General features: G+C 39.8%; 1 protein-coding gene across 4 annotated transcripts in view; it reads right to left on the reverse strand.

Moving 5' to 3' along the window:
* lrp4 (low density lipoprotein receptor-related protein 4) overlaps nucleotides 1–18,841 on the reverse strand; it is a 457,879-nt gene that overhangs the window by 49,266 nt on the left and 389,772 nt on the right. For 3 of the 4 annotated variants that reach the window (XM_063061778.1, XM_063061776.1, XM_063061780.1), the window contains exons 16-25: nucleotides 18,381–18,506; nucleotides 11,339–11,547; nucleotides 10,470–10,551; nucleotides 9,804–9,909; nucleotides 9,259–9,460; nucleotides 8,060–8,249; nucleotides 7,789–7,920; nucleotides 5,894–6,034; nucleotides 5,026–5,112; nucleotides 4,394–4,565 (exon numbers count right to left, since the gene is read on the reverse strand). In XM_063061778.1, coding sequence (XP_062917848.1) covers nucleotides 4,394–4,565; nucleotides 5,026–5,112; nucleotides 5,894–6,034; nucleotides 7,789–7,920; nucleotides 8,060–8,249; nucleotides 9,259–9,460; nucleotides 9,804–9,909; nucleotides 10,470–10,551; nucleotides 11,339–11,547; nucleotides 18,381–18,506 — 1,447 coding nt within the window. The remainder of the gene's footprint in view (nucleotides 1–4,393; nucleotides 4,566–5,025; nucleotides 5,113–5,893; nucleotides 6,035–7,788; nucleotides 7,921–8,059; nucleotides 8,250–9,258; nucleotides 9,461–9,803; nucleotides 9,910–10,469; nucleotides 10,552–11,338; nucleotides 11,548–18,380; nucleotides 18,507–18,841) is intronic. The other variant, XM_063061777.1, reaches the window with a different exon arrangement.

Below are 18,841 nucleotides of genomic sequence, written 5' to 3' on the forward strand. Positions count from 1 at the left end.
AAGTTTTTTTGAATTTCTGAATACTCTAGCACAAATAGTATACACATCTGCCCAGAGGAGCCAGGAACCCATTTTGTCGGTGGCCAAGCCGTTAAGCCAACCTGCGTTAATACTGATCAGTGCCACTTGAGCTACCCAGACCAGATCTTGAGCATGCAAGTTAGTTAATATCCTAGTGCAGTGTTAACACAGTGCTAGACTATCAGATGTGTTGTCTTTCAGATGAGATCATGAGCTGAACTTCTCTATGATCTCTCAATTGGACGTAGAGATACTCCAGAGTTCCTGGCCAAAATTAATCTATCAAAGGTCCGATAACTGATTGTGGACCTTACTGTGCACACATTAGCAGCCATGCCTCCCTACACCATACTTCAGAAGTATGTAATCAGCTGCCTGATGCTTTGGGGTTCATTATTGTTCCAAATCTACCTTTCAGCATGTTTGCAAAACCCACGATGTTGAGTTATGTAAAGGCAACTGAATGCTCCAAGCGATTCTAGATTGGCTGTCCAGTTTCTACCTTTAAAGTTAAAGCAAACCAAAACTTCCTGTTCCCTGTCTTGCACTTAGATCCTGTTCAGTCATTCCTTATGGCTAATGGCCCAACTTCTCCCAGCCAAGCAGCAGTTAGACTTTAAAAATTCCTACCCACTGGCTGTCACCATCCAAAGGCATCAAACTCTCCAAAATAACTGTGCTTTCCAGATCTATTTTCTTGGGAAATCCTGATTTTACTCTACCTTTGTCAGCCTTGGCTTCAATGTTAAGGACATACAACAAATACAACACAAAATTCTCTCCCCATTTCCATTGTCTTTCTTACAAGACTTGTTAAAATCTTTTTCCTCATCTGCATCTTGTGGCTCATTGCCGAATTCCAAAAACAGAAGAGATTCTGCGGATGCCGGAAGTTCAGAGTAACACACACAAGATGCTGGAGGAACTCAGCAGGTCAGGTAGCATCCATGGAAATTATTAACAGTTGACGTTTTGGGCTGAGTCCCTTTATCAGGACTGCAAAAGAAGGGGGAAGAAGCCAGAAAAAGAAGATTGGAGGGAAGGAAGGAATACATCGAGAAGATGATAGGTGAAGCCAGGTGAGTGGATGAGGCACGATTAAATTAAGAAGCTGTGAGGTGATAGGTGGAAAGGGTAAGTGACTGGAGAAGAAAGAATCTGAAAGGACAATTGACCATTGGAGAAAGGGAAAGAGGAGAGGCACCAGGAGAGGCAATAACCAAATGAGGAGAAGAGAAGAGGTAAGAGGGAACCAGAATGGGGGATGGAAGAAGAGGGAAGGGGGAAGAGGAAACATGGCAGAATGAGAATGGGGATTGGAATTAAAATGATTGGCCACTGGAAAATCCTGCTTCGTGCAGATGGAGCAAAGGTGCTCAACAAAGTGGTCAAGGCAGAGGGAGCAATTGCTGCACAAAGCAGAGAGTGGGGAGAAGGTAAAGATTCTCCACAACTTCCATCATATACAATGGGATCCTATCACCAAACACTTCTTTACGTCCTCCACCCCGACTCTCTGCTTTCTGCAGGGATTGCTCCCTCTGTGATTCCCTTGTCCCTTTGTCCCTCCCCACTAATTTTTTCCCAGCACCTATCCCTGTAAGCAGAATTGCTACACCTACACATTCCCCTCCTCCCTAACCTTCGATTAGGGCCCCAAAAAGATCTTCCAGTTAAGGCAACAATTTACCCATGATTCTGCTGGGTTTGTCTGCTGTATCCAGTGTTCCCAACGCAGCCTCCTCTACATTGATGGGACCCGGTTGAGGGCCCACTCTGTCAAGCACCTTTGCTTCATCCACAAAAAACAGGATTTCCTTGTGGCCAGACATTTTAATTCCAATCCCCATTCCCATTCTAAAACGTCAGTTCATGACCTTTTCGACCGCCACAATGAGACCACTCTTAGGTTGGAGGAGCAACATTTCATATTCCATCTGGTTAGCCTCCAACCTGATGGCATTAATATCCATCTCTCTAATTTCTGGTAATTATTTCCCCTCCATCTTCCCTCTTCTTCTATTTCCTACTCTGGATCCCCTCTTAACTCTTCTCTTTGCTTAATCTGTCCATCACCTTCACCTGATGCCCCTCCTCTTTCCCTTTTTTCCTTGCTCCACTCTCCTGTCCTATCAGCTTCTTTCTTCTCCGGCCCTTTACCTTTTTCACTTATCACCTCCCAGTTTCTTACCATGCCTGTCCTCCACCCAACCTGGCTTCACCTATCTCCTTCTAGCTTGTACTCATTCCCTCCCCCATCTTCTTATTTTGGCTTCTTCCCCTTTCCTTTCCAGTGCTGATGAAGGGGCTCAACCAAAAAGTTGAACGTTTATTCATTTCCATAGATACCGCCTGACCTCCACTATTTTGAATGTGTTACTCTTGTCAAAGTCCATGCTCTCAAAGCCATCTTTTTTCTGACACTTAGACAAATTTAGAACAACTGAAATTAGTCGTAGAATAATTAATTTAGTATATCAATATGCAGTTAAGAAAACTAAAATGTCACCATCAAACCTAACATTTCAGTCGAATTTGAGGCTCAATGTCATGGTTGGTATACAGCTGAAGGACCAGATAAGGTGTGTATCTGGTTCCACAGCTAGCAGGAAGTTCCCTATAGCTAGCTGTGAACCACATCTTTCCCAGTTCCACTATATTGTTTCTAAGTATATCTGACAGAAGATATTGATTCCATTCACTAAAATCATATTCAACAGGAGGCAAGTCTTCCAAACGAAGACCCTACTTTGTATAGTAGCTATTTTGCTTGAGGAGTTTGAGGAGATTTTGTATGTTACCAAAGACTCTAGCAATCTTCTGCAGATGTACCACAGAGAGCATTCTGACTGGTTGCATTACTGTCTGGTATGGAGGGGCCAATACACAGGATTGGAAAAAATGGCAGAAGGTTGTAAAATCAGCCAGCTCCATCATGTCACTAGTCACCCCAGGACCCAGGACATCTTTAAAAGGCGATGCCTCAAAAAGGCAGAATCCATCATTGAGGATCGCATCACCCAGGATGTTCTCCCTTCTTATTACTACCATCAGTGAGGAGGTACAGAAGCCTGAATACATACACGCAATGCTTCTTCACCTCCACCAACAGCTTTTGGGACAGTCCATGAACCTATGAATATTACCCTTTTATTTTTGCACTACTTATATATTGTAATTTACAGTAATTTTTAACTTATTGCACTGTACTGCTAGGATATCAGGGCGGAGATATGTCTCTACCACAGAGGGTGTCAGGCACTCGTTCCATCCGCTCGCCAGCAGGTCACCCGAGAACAAAGTGTCGCACCTCCTTGGCACCCGATCAAGGTCACTGAAGCTTTGGGAGCAGGTTGTAGGAGCAGCTGATTCCAGGATTGAATGAATGGCTTGTCATATGAAGAGATTTTCTTGGCTCTGGGCCTGGATTTGCTGGAATTCAGAAGAATGAGGGGTGACCTCATTGAAATCTATTGAATGGTGAAAGGCCTTGATACAGTGGATGTGGAGATGATATTTCCTAAGGCTGGAGAATCTAAGACCAGAGGACACAGCCTCAGAATAAAGGGGTGTCCTTTTAGAACAGAGATGAGGAGGAATTTCTTTAGCCAGAAAGTGGTGAATCTGTGGAATTATTTGCCACAGACAGCTGTGGAGGCCAAGTCTTTAAGTATATTTAAGTCAGAGGTTGATGGATTCTTGATTGGTCAGGGCCTGAAGGGATATAGCGAGAAGGCTGGAGATTAGGGTGACAGGGAAATGGATCAACCATGATGAAGTGGTGGAGCAGACCTGATGGGCCAAATAGTCTAATTCTGCTTTTATATCTTATGATCTTATATCACGTCCTGGTTATGAGATCACCGACACCAGGCAGACAATCTATGAAGTGTTGATAATGGCTGGGGTCACCTGCCTTGTAAAGACACTGCCTGGAAGAAGGCAATGACAAACTATCTGTAGAAACATTTGCCAAGAATATTCATGGTCACAGAAAGACCATGATCACCAATGTCATATGAACATACTGCACTGCCGCTACTAAGCAAGAAATTTTCATGACATACGTGACTGATAACAAACCTGATACATGCAACTTGACTGTTCAAGTGAGGCAAAGCTGCTGTCAAAGCAAAATGACATCATTGATAGTAAACATTTGCTTAGACTTCCTGCTTAGAGAACATGAGCCAATAGATGCTAAAGGAGCAATTATAAAAATTATTAAGTCATTTTATTAATGTGCTTAGTTTCAATAAATATTGGGTAATATTTAGAAAGAATTGCCTGTGATATACAAGTCATGGAATCCAGTAAAACTAAAATCATTAAACAATTTATCATCACAGTCTGCTGTGACCTCTCCACTCACCCTTTCTCATGATGAAGAGCAATGGCTCTTGGACTGTCCAAATTCTGCCAGATCAGAACTTTTCTCATTGTTCCATCCAAATTAGCAACCTCAATCCTATTGGTCCCTGTATCAGTCCAGTATATTTTTCGGCCGGTCGCATCCACTGCCAGTCCATCAGTGGTCATTAATCCTTGAAAAACAAAGCATCATCAATGGAATTTGCAGCTAATGAATATTTCAATACGTTCTTTTACAGTGGTACATTTATTCTACTGAAGAAATCTAATTTTTATTTTGATATAATAGTTTGCTTTTAATAGAAATAGAACTATACACAAGCCTGCTATAAAATAGGCTAACATGATTTGAAACTTTGTACAAACAAATATCCATTCTGGTTACAAGCAGCACAAATATTGGAGCTGATCATCATTATTTTATAGATACACTTAATATGTGATTATTATTTCTGGAGAAATTAAAGATGCAGTACTACTGTGGTTCCCTTGAAAGCAATGGACTGGATTGTGCTTGATTAACCCCATGGCTACACTGATTTTCTTCAACTGTTTGTTTAGCACTGTTCCAAGGGTCTCCCACTGCGCAAAGGAGTTCTTGAAACAATGTGCCAATCATCTCTGATTTCTCACCTGTGGTTACAATATCTTCTTGCTGTGATCCATTCAAGTTGGCTCTGCTAATTTTATTCAGAGTGCTGTCTGACCAGTACACCTTTCCTAAAATGAAAAGATATTCGGAGGAAAGATTAATTTGTGACGTGTTTAAAATATGAGCTTTTCAGAAGTTTTCTTCACCCAAAGGGATGCTCAACTAAATGTGTAAGGGCAATAGGAGAACTTGCCAGAAAAAACAATTGCTTTCAAATGCAAGTGAAATTACAGCAATTTTACCAGATTTTTTTTCATGTTTTGAAACAGCGTCAAAGATACTTCCTTGGATTAGCGGTACAATAATGATCACATTCCTCATTAGTAAATTGCTCCACACCCAATAAATTTTTCATGTTCAATCACTGCCAAATTTGAGAGATCATGGCACATTAAGGGGTGGCACTGTAGTGTAGTGGTTAGCATAACGCGTTACAGGACAGGTGGCCCAGGTTCAATTCCTGCTGCTCCCTGTAAGAAGTTGGTATGTTCTCCCCAAGATCGCGTGGGTCTCCTCCAGGTGCCCCAGTTTCCTCCCATGATCCACAGATGCACCAGTTGGTAGGTTAATCGATCATTGTAAAAAATTATTGGTCTAGGATTAAATCGGGGGATTGCTGGGCTTAAATGAAAAGAACGACCTATTCTGTTTTGTATCTCAACAAAATTTTTTTTAAAAACATGGAATTACTAATCTACAATAAAAGCTGAACATTGGTTTTACAAATTCATTGTACTTATCGGTAGCTTATGTCAGATGAGTACTTAATTAAATCATTGGGAGGCGAAAGAACATTTATGTTGTGTAAAACGTCAAACAAAGCTTTTCTTTATATGAATAATCAATCACCTTCTTTAGGATCAACTCCAATTGCAATTGTATTTTTCATTGTTCCATTCACAGGCACCACCACATCAGCAAAGTAAGGAATATCAAGCGACACCATTCGGATATCTGTTCTCCGCGCGAATATAAGGAAGCTGGTCATACCTAAAGAAATACATAGGAAATTATGAAAATATTATACTATGCAGAGAGCTGAGAAGGATCATTCCTAAATGATTAAATCATCTGCTCAATCATTAGAAGTGTCACTGGTTAGTCTGTTCTGTCCCTTACCATATTTATTAATGCATTTTAGTTTATTATTTATGTGTGATTATCTGTATATTTTATCCTTATCTTCACAAGTTATCATGTGTTATGTGTACTACTGTGCTTTACACCCTGGTTCAAAGAAACATTGTCTCATTTCTGTGTACATAATATGGTTATATATGTTATATACTTGCATGTAGTTAAATGACAATAAACTTCACTTGACTAAAGATTACTTAAGCAAAATCTTGATGTTACCCTTTAGAGAGCAGGATGCCTTTGCTTTCTGAATAACTTGTTCTGCTCACTTACATACTCATGGCAATTTTGGAGGAGATCATTTCTGCCCCAACTTGAAATAAAGGGTACTCTATTCACGTCATACAAATATATCACTCTAATGTTTTAGAACAGCAGAATTAAACAACTATAAACTCACATAACAGTTCGGATGCAGTTTGGCTTACAGAATAATTTCGTAACGTAAAACTGCAGATGATGGCAAAATTGAAATAAATATCAGAAAATGCTGGAAACATTTATCGAATAAATGAAGGGTTTGATGAAGGATCTTTCACTTGAAACATTAACCCTCTCTCCGTTGATCAAGAGTTCATAATCTAAGGTCCACAGATGCCTCAAGGCATCTGTGAGCTTGGATGGGAAAAAATTACATTGTTATTTTCACTAGCTCCAACTAAAATTTAGCATTTCTTTCAACTATGAATGTAGGCATCAAGCCACAGTAGTATGAGCAGTACCTGTGAATTTGTCACCAATAGAAATCATAGATATTTTCATATCATTTTACAGTTTTGTTACAAATATCTCAAAATATCATTGATGGCATGCTCATCACAACTTTGAAATTACGGGAGTTATTAGACCACTGCGAGACTGAACGTGATCGCAGTCTTCCTGTCCGCAGAAGCTCATGCGACGTAGCTGGCCAACTATCGGGCAGCCCTGTGATTGGATTCCAGCATGACATGCGTGTTGCTTTGTCAAAGACCACCCAACAGTTTAATGTTCTTGTTCAAGCTAAGCAGCAACAGTCTTCACACTGATATGTCTTTAAAAACTAAAACATAATTTTAGCTTCCCTATATTTTAAATGTGTAGTCTTGTTATTTAATGCATTCATAAAGAAACACATATTACTATATCACATCAGTTTTTTTGTTAATTGTATTTCAATATAATTGGTTTCTTTTATAACCCGATGTATTTTATTTTATATAAATATATTATTCTGAGAAGGGGTCCAGAGGCTTCATTGGACTGCTAAAGGGGTGCATGGCATAAGAAAGGTTAAGAGCCCCCGCCACAGATGCTGCTTGAGCTGCTGAATGCTTCCACCATTTTGTTTTTATTTAAAAATGTAAACTTTTAAGTTACAGGAACACACATAAAATGCTGCAGGAATTCAGCAGGCTAGGCAGCATCTATGGGAAAAAGTACAGTCGATGTTTTGGGTCGACACCCTTCGTCCTGTTATGAAGTGATAGACAAAAGAGATGCAAGTTAGTTTAACTTCTGACAATTTTCTTGAGCTATCCTTTCCTGGAGAAAAAGTTCAGAGTCCAAAACAGCTTATAGTCATTTGAAATATTGTTTCACATCATAATGGAGGAGTTATATCTTACCAGGTGCACATGTCTTTCCGTCTGCAAGGAGATTAATGCCTGTGGGGCACGCACAGCTGTAAGCCTTAGGCAATGGAGCGAGAAGACAGAGGTGACTGCAACCACCATTGTTTAATTTACACATGGTAGCCACTGTAAACAAATCAAACATAAATCTTTTACAATAATTACTGTAGAATGAGAGACAGTGCGCTCCATTTATCCTTTTTAAATACATGATAACTTTCAATAAATCACAAACAACTCAGATTTCAGACTCTCTCCCCATTACCTGGTGTTCGATGCCTATGGAACATATGAATATCCATTAAGTTTTCTAGGTTTTCTCGCAGAATCACACGTCCCAGGCCACTGTTTTTATCCGCACTCTGAATGCTTTTTGATTGCCAGTCAGTCCAATAGATTTTATCATTATGTATAGTCAATCCGAAAGGGTGAGGCAGCTGGCTGCCGATCAGGACCTAGAAGAGCATTTCATAAATGTTAGGTATGCAATGGACATGAAAGAAAGCTTACATCAGTATGGAGTATCTGTTACTTTGAGCAGGCAGTGTAACTTGAAAATTAAAACATCATTAGCCTCAATACATTTCCAACCAGTGAGTTGTCCGGCATTTGCAACTAGATAGTAAATGCTTTCTGACATCCCAGAGAGCAGGATAACTCGTTGCTGCCTTTAGCATCCTGAAGAAGTAATTGCATTCTATTAGCATTCATCGTAACTACTTAGGATAAGATACAATAATTACCAGCCATAAATGAGCAATCACAAAATTTAATAACCCAAAACATCCACTGTTGAAGGGAGCTGACTACCATGGATGGCAGCCTGTTAAAACCACCCTTAGGGTGAGTTCAGCGAGAGAGACTCTTGCTGCAAGTTGCCTACCAGTTCAAAGTTCAAAGTAGCTGGCTGCTGATGCCCTGATGACAGTTAGAATCACACTCTCGGGCTGAACCACTTTATGGTTTCTGAACATATTTAACATTCAAAATTCAACATACAATTTTTAATAAGAAAATCACTTATAACCATTGGAAAATAACCCTAACAATTAAATATATGAAATAAAACAATTAGCATAAAATTTACCTAGTTTAGCTGGTTCCTTGCAAGCAAACTTCTTCTTTCAAATGAACAAGTTTGCTCTTCTCGAGCCATGCCTAACTTAGCACAGGCTCAGTGGGCAGAATTCCCAGCAAAAGTAATTAGAAACTACAGATTTGCTTGCTCTGCTGCCAGACTACAGCAACAGAACACCAATAAGGAAATCCCTGCCGATCAACTGTTAGGAAGCTTGGGACTTCTGCATCTGTGCGGAAGTCTCCAATTTCCGCAGTTTAAGTGGCTAACGTCTGATATTTTACAAAGAACTGCTCCCATTTCTGCAGAAAATTCAGCCAAATATTTCAATCCTAGATGATTGAAGTGTGGCAATTAATGTTAAATAGAGAATGATATTCCCATACCCTTCTTGCAGTTCCATTGAGGTTGGCATACTCGATAGTCTTCATGCCTGCATCAGCCCAGTACAGTCTCTCTGTGCCATAGTCTACCGCTAAGCCATTGGGCCAGGTGAGATTGGAAGAAATGATTACAATCCGTTCAGAAGAATCCAGCCCTGCACGTTCAATCTTTGGACTGGCTCCCCAGTCTGTCCAATACATGTACCTTCACATGATCAAAATAGCAAGTTATCAGTACGCAATTCCTGCAATTACAGACCAGCTGCAATGTGTGCATTTAACTGAGATGTTAACTGAGGCATTTTACATTTTAATAAAAATGACCACATAAGCGTAAGCACTCCACATCAAAGTAAGCTGGCGTAGGGTAGCTTAGAAATTCCCATCACAAGCTCAAACTTAATGACCAAATATTCTGCACTTAGATGAGCCATTAGATAAATGGACCATAGAATTCTAATCATTTTACTATATATATATATATGTATAGGGCATGTATCGTCGCAAGAACAACAGTTCAATTAGCAAACAACTCTAGTAAAACCAACCCTCCAATAGGATCCACCACAATGTCTCTGGGTCTGTCCAGGTTCTCCCAGATGAGGACTGTTCGCATGGTACCATCTAAATTTGAGGCTTCAATTCTGTCAGTTCCTAAATTGAAAAGGGGATGAAAAATTAAAAATAAGTCTTCTTTGTAACAAGGAGGAATAAATATAATTAATCCACTGGGCAGATAATAATCCTAGTCCTTCACTGTTTTCACAAATTAGTTGGTGAAAATAATGGAGGAATTGAATTGATTGGACTGATCCAGCAGGAGCTGATATAGACTCAATGGGCTGAATGGTCTCCTATATTGTAACACTTTTTTTTTATTCTGGTGTTGGAAATGTTATTCATTGTGCCATACGGTTCAAAATTACTTATCACTCAAAAATAGACCATTTGATCGAATCTACATTTTGCTCCATGAACAAAATATATTTCACACTAAATCTCAAATTAGTTCAAAGAAAAGTATTAACTATTGAAAATTCTAACTATTAAACCACCAGCAACCAAAGTGGTGCAGATTATGGTTTTAAAATACTATACCTAGAGTAGTAAGATGGATGTCAATACTCCTTCGCTTATAGTTCATGAGATAGTTCCACCTTGTCATATCATAACAGTACAAAAGCATCAATAAAATCACTTTATCCATTGGGTACCTGCATCTGTCCAGTAAAGCTTGTTTGTCACCCAGTCAACTGCAAGCCCTGCAGGGCTCTCCAGACTGGTATCCACTACTGCCTGGAAGAAAATTGACAAAATTTTCAGTCAGACAGAGATCAAAGAAATCTTTAAGAAACTTCAGCAGGATAGCAATAAATTAGACTCCTTGCTTAACAACTCATAGAATGGACCTCGGATATATTACCCAGTCTTTAATGCTTGGGCCAAATTGAAAATTTGAAAAAAAAATCATTAATTTCATGAAACATCTATATATAATTCTACCATAAACGGAACATGCCGTCAAACATATTAATTAAGGGCTACCACATAATTCTAATCACATTCACAATTTGTATATCTTCTTCTTAAATAAGTAACAGCATTTAATATTTGCTTACCTTAAATTAGAGTTATCAGTTATAAACTTATAAGATACAGGAGCAGAATTTGGCTGTTTAGCTCATCGAGTCTGCTCTGCCATTCAATTCTGGCTGATTTATTTTCCTCTTCAGCTTCATCCTCATGCCTTCCTCCCATAACCTTACTAGTCAAGAACCTATCAACCTCCACATTATATAGACCCAATGACTTGGTCGCCACAGCTGTCTGTGGCAATGAATTACACAGATTCATCACGTTCACACTAAAGAAATTCATCCTCATCTCTAAAGGGACATCCTTCTATTCTGAAGTTGTGCCTTCTGGTCCTAGACTCTCCTACTATGTGGAAATGCCTTTAGATGTAGGAGCTTGCATTAAAATGATGAAATGTTTAACTACAATATGTTTTTGTTCTTTGTGTGGTACCATTACAAACATACCTGGCCACCATCTTATCACCTATGGAGAGACACAGACATACCTCCTGCTTTGTTCCATCCCACTTAGCCCTGTTGATAGAGTCGGTGGTAACATCTGTCCAATAGATGTATTCCCCTTTGGCGTCCCAGTCAAGCGCAACAGCACTGCGCACGTCAGCCAGTGGAATGACATCATCAGACTTGTCCTCAGTGTCAAAGCTGATGCGACGGATGTCCGTCCTTCGAGCAAAAAGCAGGAACTTGTCAAGACCTGATAAGGCCGAAAGGTCTCTTGTCACTTCTACGTTCAAAAAAATCAATACAACTTCTTCTAAATGTAAACATCTTATGAACAATATAGTACCAAAATATGAACATAATCCTCCTAATTCACGCTCTGACTGGCTGATTGTCTACAACAAATTCTGCCTTGGGGTAGATTCATTGCATTAACTGGACATTATTATTTTTTAGATGGCCAATATTAAATACACTGACTGCTCAATATCATTCTGCTTGTGAAGTTCAAGAAAAGTTATGCCTCCAATTTTTGGCCAAACAGTGCTTTATAATAAAGGAATGATTACAATCTAACTATGGATGAAAATGGAATCTGAATAACCATTTTCCTTAGAACGTACTGTTTTCTTGACTGAAAAGTATATGATTTACAGTTTTATTCAACATAGTTAAAATCCTCTAAAATACCTGCTTTATCCTTTATATAAAAATGTTCAGCCATGTCTTTAATTTTATATTGTAATATTTAATCTATTTTTATAGTGTGTTAAGTTATAAGCAGCATGGAGCATTTCATTACATTGAATTTATTGCAGATTGCTATTTTACTGTGATAGAAGGAGGTTTTAAAAAGTCACTGGGTAGCATGTATCCTAAATGAACAATAGCATTTGCTATTACAATCAACAGCACGTTCCTTTCATGGGTGATTTAAATCCATTCCTATTTAAAATTAGATTTCTACATGCTAGTGAGTAGACCATAATGTTGAATATATTACCAGCTGGTAGCTATGCATACAAAAACAGATGGACGATTCACCGAATAACAAAGGACTTCATTCATGTGGTCGGCTGCAGAAATAGCAGGCAGAAAGTTGAAAATTGTGTTTGTTCCACAAAATTCGGTCAAAAACTCTATCTAAATTTCAAATGACAGTGAAGAAATCACCTTGCACGTCACTGCCACTGTATCTACTACTCAACAAAATGTGTTCAAAATGCGATCAATGGCCAGGTGAGACAATTGACGCAACAGAAGTGAGTTGGTCATATGCAATAGCAGGGGTTCCCGAACTTCTATTGTGCCATGAACCCCTACCATTAACCAAGGGGTCCACGGATCCCCAGGTTGGGAACCCCTGTGCTATAGAAACATTCCAATGGTCAGTTCAAATGTTTGTAATATTGGAACAATGGCAACTGCTATTTGTCACAAACGTGAGAAAATCTGCAGATGCTTGAAATCCAAAGCAACACACACTTAATGCTGGAGGAACTCAGCAGGTCAGGCAGTATCTTTGGAAAAGAGTAAACAGTCAACATTTTAGGCCAAGACCCTTCCTCAGGGCCTGATGAAGGGTCTTGCAGACATCCCACCTCTCCCAGAAGTTCCAGGAGTCTCCGGCATATTAATAGTGGCTCCCGATGCCCGCAAATTATATACAATGTCCTGGAAATTGATTTTTTTTGAGAGCGAGCGAGCGCAAGAGCAAGAAAGCAAGCGCAAGACAGCGAGCGAGAGTGAGAGCGAGAAAGAGAGAGCACGCGAGAGAGCGAGAACAAGAAAGCAAGCGCGTGAGAGCGACGAGAGAGAGTGCATGCGCGCGAGAGCAAGAGAGTTCCAAAAAAAAGTCAGAGTGACAGAGTGTTCCAAAAAAAATATATAAAGCGTATGTCACCCCAGACTACACTAAAGTGTACCCCTGCCTAATAGGGGTCAAAATAGTGACAGTATTGCTCGCTGCACTGTTTGCAACAGTGACTTTTCTATTGCCCATGGTGGGTTAAGGCTGTAAAAGATGTGTTGAGGTGAGTTTAACAGGTGTCATTCGTTCATTAGCATAGCTAACATTATTTAAACTAGCTGGCTAGCTGCGAAGGAGCTACTCTATTGCAGACATCCCGCCTCTCCCAGAAGTACCGGGAGTCTCCCACAAATTGATGGTGCTACCTCCCTGAAATGAGTTTTTGCAGGGTGGGATGTCTGGGCTTGACCCAAAACATTGACTGTTTACCCTTTTCCATGGATGCTACCTGACCTGCTGAGTTCCTCCAGCATTTTGAGTGTGCTTGTCAGATTGGTTTAAACGATTCGGGGCTGTAAAACTGCAAGGATTGGCTATCAAGCACTTGAGATGCAAGGTTGATAACTGATCCACTTCCTCTCATGTTTAAGACAAAAGAATAGGAGGGTGTGTGCCTTGCGGACCAGTCTTTACACAGGGCAATAGATGGAACAGCCTACACTCATCCATTGATCTAACCATAAAACTCAGTTACCTTGTTAAACACTGCTATGGAACACATTGTGGTCGTGGGATGGGTGACCATTAAAGCAGTAAATCTTGCATTTAAATGACAGGATTGCTTGCCAGGAGCAAAATGGACTCTAACATTTGTAGAATGAGCAACTAGGCCCATGGAGTATTATCATAGAGGAATTTAAATTTCCATGGGAAAATAGACATCAGTGGCGACAGCTACATTTACTGCCTATCTTCAGTTTTCCCTGAACGGTTAAAAGTCAACTATATGGCTGGATCTGAAGTTGCACAAAGCCACACTAGTAAAGATAGCAAATTTTCAACCCTGCAGGACACTAGTGAAGTAAATAGGCTTTAATAACAATCCAGGATACTGCCTTGTATGGCAAAATGCTCAGGTCATTTTATTAATGTGACATGACACTCAACCCAGTGAGAACAGCAAAGCAAATCCATGGTGTGTCATGCCTGAGATTTTACCACATTATTACAGAGAATAAAACAAAAAAGAAAACCAGTTGCTGACAGAGCTGGAAATGTACATCATGCATTTATTCAGAGCTACAGTTCCCTGAATTTCCCAGCTTACAATGAAGCTGAAAAGGCACAGGCCAGACAGTTCCCCAAAGCAACTACAGCTTCAAAACTTTGTATGAGCACCTCTGTGTGATGACTTTTAAGTAAAGACACACTGCAAGACAAATGCATGGAGATCCATTTACATACCCAATTGTTTAATGTGCAGTCTATTTTGCTGGTAATTATTGATTCTTTTGAAGATATGGTATTTGGGTTATTTGAACTACGGTTCTACTTAATTTAAGATCAGCCAACTGGGAAGAAGTAAGGTATATTGGAAATCTGCAGAAAAAGCTGTTTATAAACACTTCCTTAAAGGAATACTGCCAGAGATAAACAGAGGTTTCATTCACTGGATCAAAATCTGCAAACTACATTGAAAAGTCACCTGTTGTCCAACAACAGCAGTTCAACAAGCTCATGAACTGTAATTGCCTGCAACTCCAAGTGAACAATGTTTTTGCAGAATTAAGAAACTGGATTTCCCCACGCTCTCCATCCAAGACACGCAGAACAACAACTACTATTAAACCACTTTATATTTAAGTCAGAAAATTTGTCAGGACACTTTCTTCATGCTGACAGGTATTTCAGTAACATGACACTTCCTGGTCAGATGTCAATGTAATGACGTAATTCCCAATGCTGCACTTGTATTGGGGGAATTTGAACTATGGTACTCTGAGGATGCCTATTGTTAAGTATTCATGGGACAAGATGGGCTTAAACTCATATCAAGACAAAGTTCTTTCCTACAGCTACCTAACAAACTTCATAATCTCCTCAAACTCTGCAAGTCCTCCCCCCACGTGATCCTTGCTGTAAAACAGCATTCCCACGTCCAGCACAGCTCTTCAGCAGATCCATGGAGTCTCACTGCATCCCCAACCTCCAACAATGTAACCTGCTTACCCCAGTTCCATACCTTCATACCTGGTCAATGCCAGTCAAACTACTGACATCATCCACCTGCCCACCCATCACTAAGGCAATCATACCAGTGGCTGACATCCCAATCCTGACTTTGATAGAGGACTACAGGATTGCACATGCACAGTACAAGATTTTGGTCATGACTGACATTTGGTACATTCCAGAGCACCCCAACAGTTTCAATTTCTCAGTAAATGTTTCATCACAACACTACTCCTCAATAACAATGCTCTTTGATGTTTTGCAGAGTGCAGTTGCCTCTCCGAAATGCTGTCTTTAGAATTAAAGATGATATTCTTCCAGAACATTTTTGCAAAGGCTTTTCATTCACTGGCTCCATTTTGGGAAATATAATCCAATAACTTTTTTTTCTGACACTGTTATTTTATAGATATAGACGTAGTCTGGGATCTATGTTGCTCAATCCATAGATTCAAACTGTACTGTTAACTATGTACTGCACTCTGCTTAACAATGAAAGAGCTTTGTAAATGTGCTTGACCAATGCTTCCCCAGAGATTTCATTTTAATGCTCAGAGAAGACCACAGGAATGTACACTTCCTACTGTCATTAAGATGATTGAGGATACGTTTGAGAGGTCCCAGGGTGGTACAGTAGAACAAATGAATATGTTCTAAATGTGGGTCCACACCCGTGTTGATTCTGGACCATTCGCTGTGAAACTATATATGGAAGATAGTTTTACAACTCTCATTTTAGTAGACTCATGGGTCAGATAACATCCTTATTTATCATTCCAGCTGGTATATTTTTGAATTACACTGTCATTTCTGTTCTGAGAAGAATCTGAGATCAAATGAAAGTGGCTCTGCAATTATCCCTTTGGCATGTTAGTTTGAGATATCCATGGTCATTGAAAAGCAGAATTGTAATAATGAAATAGACCTCAAACATATTTTCAAAGTGATTATTTAGTAACTTTTATAGCTTCACTAAATTGGGACATGCGGGCAACTGTAGTTACATATAAACCGACGATGTTAATCAAAGGACAGATGTAATTTCCTGAAAGTTTTCAGTTCCGAGTCAATAACTGGTGTCCTTTCATTTTGTTTTAGATGAAATGAGATCTAAATCTAATGAGATTATGGACTTGCTGTGCTGCTCGATTGAATATTTTATTACCTTAAAACATGTCACTGTTATACTATACAATGCACAATTCTGCTGGGGTGAACCCATGTTATTTCAAATACAATTCTACTTTTAAGCAAACAGCAGCTTTGTTGAATTGAAGCTTAATTACAATTCAGTCAAACTGATTTGCAGATTGGGACGTGCTTACTGGATTAAGTCTATATCGGCCCATCGACTGCTCTGCCACTCCATCCCAGCTGATTTATTATCCCTCTCAACCCTATTCTTCTGCCTTCTCCCCATAACCTTTGACACTCTTACTAATCAAGAATCTATCAACCTCCACTTTAAATATACCCAATGACTTTGCCTTTGCAGCCGTCTGAGAACATGAATTCCACAGATTCTCCACCCTTGAGCTAAAGAAATACTTCCTCATCTCTGATCTAAAGGGAAGTCCTCGTATTTTTAGTCTGTTCCTTCTGGTCCGAGACTCACCCACAGTAGGAAACATCCTGTCCACATCCACCCTATTAGGCTTTTCTATATTTGATAAGTTTCAATAAGATCCACCCTCATTCTTCTAAACTCCAGTGAGTACAGGCCCAGAGCCATCAAACGCTCCTCATTCCTTAACTCCTTATTTCCTGGGCTCATTCTAGTGAACTTTCCCTGGACAGTCTCCAATACCAGCACATCCTTTTTTAGATAAAGGTCCCAAAACTGCTCATAGTACTCCCTGATACATCAGTCCTGATGAAGGGTCTCAGCCCAAAAGGTCGACTGGTTACTCTTTTCCACAGATGCTGCCTGGCCAGCTGAGTTCCTCCAGCATTTCGTGCGTATTACTTCAATTTCAAGCATCTACAGATTTTCTCTTAATCATAATACTCCCCTTTCCATCAACATTAATCATTGGTTCTTAAATGTTCGTCAAATTCTGGCAGTGTATCCAGTAACTTCACAACACCATGTGTAAGAAGTTTCTTTCGCCCTTTAATTTCCCAATATGATTGCTATGTGTTTTCCCTGCATTCCTCAACCACTGGTAACAGCCTGAGGTTTGAGGTCTTAATAGAGACTTAAACTACAAGAGAGTCAAGATGCACAGGGAAGATGGTGGTGAGGACAAGATTACATCAGCCATGGGGGTCACAAGTGGCTAATGATGCTGGAATCTGGAGCAATATACAGCCTGCTGGACGACCACAGTGGTTTGAGCAGCATCTGTTGAGGATGGAGGAATTGTTGATGTTTTAGATTGAAGCTCTTTCAGGACTGAGACCGGGTGGGGGGGGGCATGGCCAGCATAAAGAGGAAGAGCTTGAGAACAGTAGAAAGCACAGACAGGGGGAGCAGGGAGAGAGCTTCTCACAGATCACCCGCCAAAGAGAGGAGGACAACTTCTTCAAAGTTGGCATTCCTTGAAGAGACTTTACAGCAGACCTAAACAATGGAGAGATAAGAGACTACAGATGATGGAATCTTGAGGAACGAGCTTTCAGCATATTGGTCTTGAATGTCTCACTCCTGCTCCTGTTGCTGTGTTCTTATGTTTTTCAGCTGGCAAAAATAGAATGGCTGATGCAAGAAGATCTAAAAGGAATCACCCATGTTCAACTGCTAACACCCACCAGTACAGTGCCCATTCTACACTGGCTGGAATTTCATAGAATTCTTTGGGGTAATCGCATCTCCTATCTTGCACTTGGTCAGACTGGCATAAGATTAGAGACCTTAGAATGTTTCATAGGTCCAAGCTGGGAAAATGAGAAATGAGTTTATTTTAAATATTATTGAAATAGATTGACTGATTTTTAAATGACTATATTGCACTATTTATTTATTTATTATTTTATTAAATAAGTAATTTCTTAATGGCTTGCAGCATTTTGCTGCCACAGAATAACAAATTTCATGACATATGCCAGTGATAATCAGCCTAATTCTGTTTGCTTCCCCGCTGGTGCTGCTGGCCGCTACTTACTTTCAGCACAGTTGTAGCCATCGACCTTTTTGAAGCCGGTAGGACAAGCGCAAGTGTAGTTAGTGCCACTGGGAAGGCAGAGGTGGCTGCATCCTCCATTGTTGGTCCCACAGCGGTTTCTCCCTGCTCAAATAGCAGAAAGCAGAAAACATATAAATATCATCAGAGTACAACAATTACCTCTGGAATCGCCAGCAGTTCTACTGAGATGCTGTCATAGTGGCCACAGCTGCTCACTTATTTTAACCAGTTGCTTATCGAAGACAACGTGGTCTATTCTTCATAACTCAAGAATAGTTTTGTTTTAAAGCAACACATGCAACAGAACAGAATTAATTTAATGCTGATATGACTTAATTATATTATAATTAACATTAAGTACGCTTAAATTAAGGTTGCAATTGTTTTAGCTCCCAGATTTCCTAATTAAAAAGTAATCGCATTATATATCAATCAGCAAG

This window comes from Mobula hypostoma, chromosome 11, assembly GCF_963921235.1.
Source record: "Mobula hypostoma chromosome 11, sMobHyp1.1, whole genome shotgun sequence".
Lineage (NCBI taxonomy): Eukaryota > Metazoa > Chordata > Chondrichthyes > Myliobatiformes > Myliobatidae > Mobula > Mobula hypostoma.